At 44.9% G+C, this 9,031-nt stretch overlaps 1 protein-coding gene and 1 non-coding gene across 10 annotated transcripts in view; both read right to left on the bottom strand.

The window, feature by feature from the left end:
* Positions 1-6,432: 6,432 nt before the first annotated feature.
* tmc2b (transmembrane channel-like 2b) overlaps positions 6,433-9,031 on the bottom strand; it is a 29,364-nt gene continuing 26,765 nt past the window's right edge. For 8 of the 9 annotated variants that reach the window (XM_046347812.1, XM_046347817.1, XM_046347818.1 and 5 more), the window contains one exon: positions 6,433-6,885. In XM_046347812.1, coding sequence (XP_046203768.1) covers positions 6,656-6,885 — 230 coding nt within the window. In that variant the 3' untranslated portion in view covers positions 6,433-6,655. The remainder of the gene's footprint in view (positions 6,886-9,031) is intronic. The other variant, XR_006838578.1, reaches the window with a different exon arrangement.
* Positions 7,015-7,087, bottom strand: trnat-ugu. The gene has a single exon. It is a non-coding gene; the product is annotated as a tRNA-Thr (tRNA).

Below are 9,031 nucleotides of genomic sequence, written 5' to 3'. Positions count from 1 at the left end.
AGAATCACCAACCGCCTCTGTCTCTATTGCGGTTCCGCTGGTCATTTTGTCATTTCATGTCCAGTTAAAGGCCAGAGCTCATCAGTAAGCGGAGGGCGACTGATAAGCGCTACTAGACGGTCCTCTCCGTCAAGTACCTGTACTACCTTACCGGTCCATCTACGCTGGACCGGATCGGCAGCTTCCTGCAGTGCATTAATAGACTCTGGGGCGGAGGGCTGTTTTATGGACGAAGCCTGGGCTCGGGAACATGACATTCCTCTCAGACAGTTAGGGGAGCCCACGGTCTTGTTCGCCTTGGATGGTAGTCCTCTCCCCAGTATATTATGTGAAACCCTACCTTTAACCCTCACTGTATCTGGTAACCATAGTGAGACCATTTCTTTTTTGATTTTTTGTTCACCTTTTACACCTGTTGTTTTGGGTCATCCCTGGCTAGTGTGTCATAATCCTTCTTTTGATTGGTCTAGTAATTCTATCCTTTCCTGGAACGTTTCTTGTCATGTGAAGTGTTTAATGTCTGCTATTCCTCCTGTTTGTTCTGTCCCCTCTTCTCAGGAGGAACCTGGTGATTTGACAGGAGTGCCGGAGGAATATCATGATCTGCGCTCGGTCTTCAGTCGGTCCAGAGCCAACTCCCTTCCTCCTCACCGGTCGTATGATTGTTGTTCTGATCTCCTCAAGAAGCGTTTTGCATCCGCTCCTATCCTTGTTGCACCTGACGTCACTAAACAGTTTATTGTTGAGGTTGACGCGTCGGGGTGGGCGTGGGAGCCATTCTGTCCCAGCGCTCCGATACTGACGATGGGGTCCACCCTTGTGCGTTTTTTTCTCATCGCCTGTCACCGTCGGAACGTAACTATGATGTGGCTAACCGCGAACTGCTCGCCATCCGTTTAGCCCTAGGCAAATGGCGACAGTGGTTGGAGGGGCGACCGTTCCTTTTGTCGTTTGGACTGACCAAAGGAACCTTGAGTACATCCGTTCTGCCAAACGACTGAATGCGCGTCATGCTCGTTGGGCGTTGTTTTTCGCTCGTTTCGAGTTCGTTATTTCTTATTGCCCGGGTACTAAGAACACCAAGCCTCATGCTTTATCCCGTCTCTTTAGTTCTTCTGTGGCTTCTACCGATCCCGAGGGATCCTTCCTGTTGGGCGTGTTGTCGGGTTGACAGTCTGGGGAATTGAAAGACAGGTTAAGCAAGCACTCACGCACACTGCGTCGCCGCGCGCTTGTCCTAGTAACCTTCTTTTCGTTCCTGTTTCTACTCGTCTGGCTGTTCTTCAGTGGGCTCACTCTGCCAAGTTAGCTGGCCATCCCGGCGTTCGAGGTACTCTTGCTTCTATTCGCCAGCGCTTTTGGTGGCCTACTCAGGAGCGTGACACGCGCCGTTTCGTGGCTGCGTGTTCGGACTGCGCGCAGAATAAGTCTGGTAATTTTTTTTCTGCTTCTGCTCCTGGTCTTGCTGGGTCCCAGTCTGTTCCCTGCCACCGCATCTCTCCTGTTCTTGTTCCTGCCCTTGCTGTGTCTCAGTCTGTCCCTAGTTGTTACTCTCCTGGCCTGTTTGGTCCTGTTTGCTCTAAAGCTTTCAGTTCTCTACCCGTGTCTCATTTTTTTTTAGAGTAGTACCCTAGTTTCCCTTTTTATCGTTTTCCGTTACGGTCCTGAGGAGAGGAGTTGGGTTCTTTTTCGGGACGTGCTGGACCGTTTTGTGATCTATGATTTCCTCCGTTGCCGCCAGTGTTCCTCCTCGAGAGCGCCAGGGGGCGCTCGGTGAGTGGGGGGGTACTGTCATGTTTTGTCTTATATTGTCTTGTCATTTTGCTTTCCCTTCTGTTCGTTTTCCCCCTGCTGGTTTTTTAGGTTCGTTCCCTTTTTTCTCTCTCCCTCCCTCTCTCTCTTCTCCTGACCTCCTCCCAGAGCGCTAAGAACCTTGGCGTGATCCTGGACAACAAACTGTCGTTCTCAACTAACATCAAGGCGGTGGCCCGTTCCTGTAGGTTCATGCTCTACAACATCCGCAGAGTACGACCCTGCCTCACACAGGAAGCGGCGCAGGTCCTAATCCAGGCACTTGTCATCTCCCGTCTGGATTACTGCAACTCGCTGTTGGCTGGGCTCCCTGCCTGTGCCATTAAACCCCTACAACTCATCCAGAACGCCGCAGCCCGTCTAGTGTTCAACCTTCCCAAGTTCTCTCACGTCACCCCGCTCCTCCGCTCTCTCCACTGGCTTCCAGTTGAAGCTCGCATCCGCTACAAGACCATGGTGCTTGCCTACGGAGCTGTGAGGGGAACGGCACCTCAGTACCTCCAGGCTCTGATCAGGCCCTACACCCAAATAAGGGCACTGCGTTCATCCACCTCTGGCCTGCTCGCCTCCCTACCACTGAGGAAGTACAGTTCCCGCTCAGCTCAGTCAAAACTGTTCGCTGCTCTGGCTCCCCAATGGTGGAACAAACTCCCTCACGACGCCAGGACAGCGGAGTCAATCACCACCTTCCGGAGACACCTGAAACCCCACCTCTTTAAGGAACACCTAGGATAGGATAAAGTAATCCTTCTCACCCCCCCTTAAAATATTTAGATGCACTATTGTAAAGTGGTTGTTCCACTGGATGTCATAAGGTGAATGCACCAATTTGTAAGTCGCTCTGGATAAGAGCGTCTGCTAAATGACTTAAATGTAATGTAAATGTTCTCTCTATCGTTCCGTTCCTGCTCCCAGCTGTTCCTATTCCCCTAATCAATCTTCTATTCTTTTCACACCTGTTCCGTATCTTGCCCTCTGATTAGAGTCCCTATTTCTCCCCTTGTCTTCCGTTTCTGTCCTGTTGGATCCTTGTATATTGTTCACCGTGCTGTGTCTTTGTCTCGCCCTGTCGTGTCGTGTTTCCCTCAGATGCTGCGTGTGAGCAGGTGTCTGAGTCTGCTACGGTCGGTGCCTTCCCGAGGCAACCTACAGTTTATGGTCGAGTCTCCAGTCTGTCCTCGTCACTACGAGTGGAATTAGTTTTTTATGCTTTGTTTACCGCTCCGATTTGTCTAGGAGTATTGCACATTTCCTTTACTGGAATAAAGACTCTGTTTTCGCAAAGTCGCTTTTGGGTCCTCATTCACCTGCATAACAATATTGGAGTGCCAACAGAAGAAGCTCGTCAAAGAAGGCATGACTTGTATTTTTATTTTGTGTGTTTTGTGTTGCGCCTGCAGGGTTGAAATATGTTTTCTCTCTTTGTTTAACCTCTCTGGGATATGTGGGTGCAAGCGTCCCACCTGGCCAAAAGCCAGAGAAAATGCAGAGCGCCAAATTCAAATAAATTACTATAAAATCAAACTTTCATGAAATCACACGTAAGATACCAAATTAAAGCTACACTTGTTGTGAATCCAGCCAACACGTCAGATTTCATAAAGGCTTTTCGGCAAAAGCAAACAATGCTACTATCTGAGAGTAGCACCTCCTTAACATGTTGTAAGTTTATGTGCCTCTCTGGCTGATAGGATTTTGGCAGCTATCTTGTTTTCTACTCTTCCAGAGGATGGTGAAACAGTTCGAAGCCAATTCTGGATGAGCCCCCATTTCCCCCTGTAGACGCGGACACTGAGTATTGATTGAAGGTTGTTTTATTTTAACAAGTTGAGGGTAAGGTCATTTAAACCCTTAACCTGTACACATTATATGGAACACTGAGCTGATGAGCAAGTTAAACAACTGGGTTTTATATTTTGACTAGGTGGATGTCCCAGGGACAGTTAGTGAAAACATAGGTCAATGCAACCCAATGGTGGTAAGAAATATGGAAACAATGGTTAACATTGATAGATTTATTCTCCTCTGAATCTACAGATCCATTGTGTATTTTTGATTCTCAATCCAATTAATAAATTATAGCCTTTATTATGATTATAGTATTACCATACTAAGTGGATTGTCGAACCCAGAATGAAGGGTTTGAAATTATGAAGTGTCTGGGTTTTTTCTGTGTTGATTTCCCTTACTTTAATAGAGAATAGAATATTTTGATATAGAATCTAAAATCAAAATGCTTACATTAAAATGTAATTATTAATATCGCACATAGTGATAAGAGGATGGAATGTAATGGGAATTTTAATGTTTGTGCTTTTTGTATAACTAATTTCGGTCACGTTCTGACCATAGTTCTTGTGTGTTTTCCTTGTTTTAGTGTTGGTCAGGACGTGAGCTGGGTGGGCATTCTATGTTGTGTGTCTAGTTTGTCTGTTTCTGTGTTTGGCCTGATATGGTTCTCAATCAGAGGCAGGTGTTAGTAATTTTCTCTGATTGGGAACCATATTTAGGTAGCTTGTTTTGTGTTGGGGTTTGTGGGTGATTGTTTCCTGTCTTTGTGTCTATGCACCAGATAGGACTGTTTTCGGGTTTTCACATTTGTTGTTTTGTAATTTGAAGTGTTCATTTGGGATTTATTATTAAAGAAGATGAACACTCGCTGCACTTTGGTCCTCTCTTTCCCAGGAAGAAAGCCATTACAATTCCTGTGTTCTATTCATGTTCTGTTCTATAAACCAATTTCTGTGTTCATGCAAGTGGTTGACTGAACAAATCCTCCTCTTATCAGCAGCTGAAATTTGGCAGTACACCCAGATCTGGTTTTGAGAACAAACGAAAGATATCTCAATTTCAAGGTCTCAGCTTAGACAGGAGAAGCCTCGTGAGGTGTTGGTCTGTCACATATTATGAAACAGAATTGGTCGATCGCATGAATGAAACAAAACGGTATTGATGAATGAATTATGCTAAATCATGCAAATATAACTTGTCTGTGTATAGCGTATATAAAACAACTGCTGGGTCTGCTGATGAAGAGCTCCTGATTGACATGTGTGCTATGGTGTATTGAGTTGGTTGGAACCTCTCCAGTGTGCTGACAATAAATAATGATTCATTTAAGATTGACTTCGAGTGTCCCTGTGCAAGAATTTCCCCACAACATTACCCTTTACAACTGCTGAAAACTAATATTTACGTTACAATGCACGTTAGTAGCCTTGAGAATGTTTTCAAGGATACTAATAAAACAAATATTAAAATAAGTGCCTTTTTAGAAGACTATTCTGTTCAAGTATAACCAGGTAACGGCATGAAATATACATTTACAAAAAAAGATCAACTGTGCTGTGTGATTAGCTAGTGACATTACCGGAATTGAGTAAGACATGAGATCAACTGTGCTGTGTGATTAGCTAGTGACATTACCGGAATAGCTCGCTACAGTGCAGGATTTACTAGCTGCAATTGATTTGATATTAGTGGGCACTGTTAACAACCCTACATGTCTGTAGCTAACTCTTTTAGAACAGACACCTAGATAGCTAGCTAACATCAATACTAGTTTAGCCAGATGTTTCTAGCCCAGCTCGTTAGCTAGCCTCTCCTAGGTCAGCACCTGGTAAAATCAGGATGTAACAACTTCAATTACTAATTTCTCGGAAACAAGGGAAAAAAACACCAAAATCACAGAGAATACATTACATAGGATGAAGAAACAATACTCCAAGCTCCATACTACTTGTCAGGCATAGAGAACTGATACTGTATACTCATTGTTAGGGTGGGATTGGTGTGGAGGGTGCGTGGGTTGCTTTTGACAATTTATTTTGATTCCTCATGTCTTACTCAATGTTAGAAACAAGTTTTGTCCAAATCGGGTGTAAGGTACTATATTTATTGAATATTATATGAATCCTATCAATTAACATGGACAATTTGGGTGCAATCAATTAGCTTAATTTCTCAGAGATCTAATTACATTTCAACCAAATAATGTTGCAGGAATGTTAATCTTATCTGTTTCTAACGACAGGACAATCTGAGATGGTGGGTGTCATGTGTTGCTGAAATTACATGAAACGACCCTGGTGCTAGGCGTTGGGAAAAAAGTATAATATTAAGTTCTAAAAGCATTTTCAGAACATCATGTTCAACAAGGTTACCCAACATCGCCATGTAAATCAATGTTGCATGTTGATTTGAGCGTTTCAGTTCAACTTTAACACTAATTTAGAAATATACTTCAAACACGCATACAACATTGTGTAAAAGTATAATAAATTCTAACAAATTTGAATTACCCACAATCCTCTACAAACGGAACCAAGTGGCAAGTTGTTGCAAAAACGTAGAATTCTTAAGTTGATAGAAATATTATGAATATGGTGTAAATTAAACAATTTCCTTTGTTGTAGTTTTTACTCACAAACAATCGTTAAGATGTTGCAGTTATATTTAATTAAATTAACATTTCTGAAAATCATGCTTTCAAAAAATATGTATTTTCTATTTTTTATTTTATTTTACCCCATTTTCTCCCCAATTTCGTGGTATCCAATTGTTAGTAATTACTATCTTGTCTCATCGCTACAACTCCCGTACGGGCTCAGGAGAGATGAAGGTCGAAAGCCATGCGTCCTCCGAAACACAACCCAACCAAGCCGCACTGCTTCTTAACACAGCGCACATCAAACCCGGAAGCCAGCCGCACCAATGTGTCGGGGGAAACACTGTGCACCTGGCAAACTTGGCTGGCGTGCACTGCGCGAACGAAAGATATCCCGGCCCGCAACAGGAGTCGTGAGGGTGGTGTGGACATCTTAGCACCCTGTTTTTCACCTAATTAGCATTTAGGAGGAGGTGCACCCCTCCCTCTGCCCCTTCCCGGCCCTGGGGGTGGTCCTCTGGCATTTACAGGCGGCCCCCTTGGGCCTGGGGGGCGGGTCACAGCCGCTTGGGAGTTTGGTGCAGCCAATGAAACATCCTTCTGAAGGTTAACCCTCTTGACATTGTCAGCTGCTCCTGGACGTTTTGCCACCTTGGGAAATGTGCTGCCCTTCTCGCTCATGTTGTCTGAAAAAGCAAAAGAGAAAAATGGGGTGGATGTACAGCTAATAATAATAATATAATATAATATATGCCATTTAGCAGACGCTTTTATCCAAAGCGACTTACAGTCATGTGTGCATACATTCTACGTATGGGTGGTCCCGGGGATCGAACCCACTACCCTGGCGTTACAAGCGCCATGCTCTACCAACTGAGCTACACCACCTGAGCTACTTATTCCACATATTATTGTGTTACAACCTGAATTCAAAATGGATCAAATATATTTTTTTCTTACCCACCTACACATAATACCCCAAAATGAAAAAGTGAAAACAAGTTCTTAGATTTTTTTGCATTAAAAAAGCGATAAAAAAAACCTACTTGCCATAGAGTTTCAAGCTGATTTAAGTCAAAACTGTAATTAGGCCACTCAGGAACATTCAATGTTGTATTGGTAAGCAACTCCAGTGTATATTTGGCCTTGTGTTTTAGGTTATTGCCATGCTTTAATGTTAATTTGTCTCCCAGTGCCTGTTGGAAAGCAGACTGAACCAGGTTTTCCTATAGGATTTTGCCTGTGCTTGGCTCTATTCCATGTATTTTTTATTTTAATTTTAACTCCCTAGTCCTTGCCAATGACAAGCATACCCATAACATAATGCAGCCACCACCAAAATGAACAAATACAACAATTAAATGATGTACCTTTTGTCTCTCTGTGTTTCAGAATTTCCCTTCAATTCGTAATTGGCTGAATGTATCTCATCGGAGAAAGCATCCAAGCGAGCAAACATCTCCCCTTTGTCTCTGTATGCGCTCTCACCACTGGTGTCCCCCAGGGCTCTGTTCTAGGCCCTCTCCTATTCTCGCTATACACCAAGTCACTTGGCTCTGTCATAACCTCACATGGTCTCTCCTATCATTGCTATGCAGACGACACACAATTAATCCTCTCCTTTCCCCCTTCTGATGACCAGGTGGCGAATCGCATCTCTGCATGTCTGGCAGACATATCAGTGTGGATGACGGATCACCACCTCAAGCTGAACTTCGGCAAGACGGAGCTGCTCTTCCTCCCGGGGAAGGACTGCCCGTTCCATGATCTCGCCATCACGGTTGACAACTCCATTGTGTCCTCCTCCCAGAGCGCTAAGAACCTTGGCATGATCCTGGACAACACCCTGTCGTTCTCAACTAACATCAAGGCGGTGGCCCGTTCCTGTAGGTTCATGCTCTACAACATCCGCAGAGTACGACCCTGCCTCACACAGGAAGCGGCGCAGGTCCTAATCCAGGCACTTGTCATCTCCCGTCTGGATTACTGCAACTCGCTGTTGGCTGGGCTCCCTGCCTGTGCCATTAAACCCCTACAACTCATCCAGAACGCCGCAGCCCGTCTAGTGTTCAACCTTGCCAAGTTCTCTCACGTCACTCCGCTCCTCCGCTCTCTCCACTGGCTTCCAGTTGAAGCTCGCATCCGCTACAAGACCATGGTGCTTGCCTACGGAGCTGTGAGGGGAACGGCACCTCAGTACCTCCAGGCTCTGATCAGGCCCTACACCCAAATAAGGGCACTGCGTTCATCCACCTCTGGCCTGCTCGCTTCCCTACCACTGAGGAAGTACAGTTCCCGCTCAGCCCAGTCAAAACTGTTCGCTGCTCTGGCTCCCCAATGGTGGAACAAACTCCCTCACGACGCCAGGACAGCGGAGTCAATCACCACCTTCCGGAGACACCTGAAACCCTACCTCTTTAAGGAATACCTAGGATAGGATAAAGTAATCCTTCTCACCCCCCCCTTAAAATATTTAGATGCACTATTGTAAAGTGGCTGTTCCACTGGATGTCATAAGGTGAATGCACCAATTTGTAAGTCGCTCTGGATAAGAGCGTCTGCTAAATGACTTAAATGTAAATGTAAATGTATGTGTAGCCCATCTATCTGATGCTGTCAGGTCAAAACGAGTAGGATATTGTTGCCACCAGTAGCATTGAATGCAAGGGAAGTCAGCAAGCATGTGGCCTCCCTTGATTAAAAAAGTATAAACTAACAATGGCGGATAATGGCGGACGGAAGACAGGGTGGTGCGGCAGGTGCCGCTTCTCATACGAATGCTGTTTATTTTATGTAAAACATCAGGTGTACGCCGACCCCAGCTAAGTAACT

Source organism: Oncorhynchus gorbuscha, linkage group LG04 (genome assembly GCF_021184085.1).
Source record: "Oncorhynchus gorbuscha isolate QuinsamMale2020 ecotype Even-year linkage group LG04, OgorEven_v1.0, whole genome shotgun sequence".
In the NCBI taxonomy this organism is placed as follows: domain Eukaryota; kingdom Metazoa; phylum Chordata; class Actinopteri; order Salmoniformes; family Salmonidae; genus Oncorhynchus; species Oncorhynchus gorbuscha.
The sequence above is the reverse complement of the archived record's forward strand: the minus strand, read 5'-3'. Positions and strand labels throughout refer to the sequence as shown.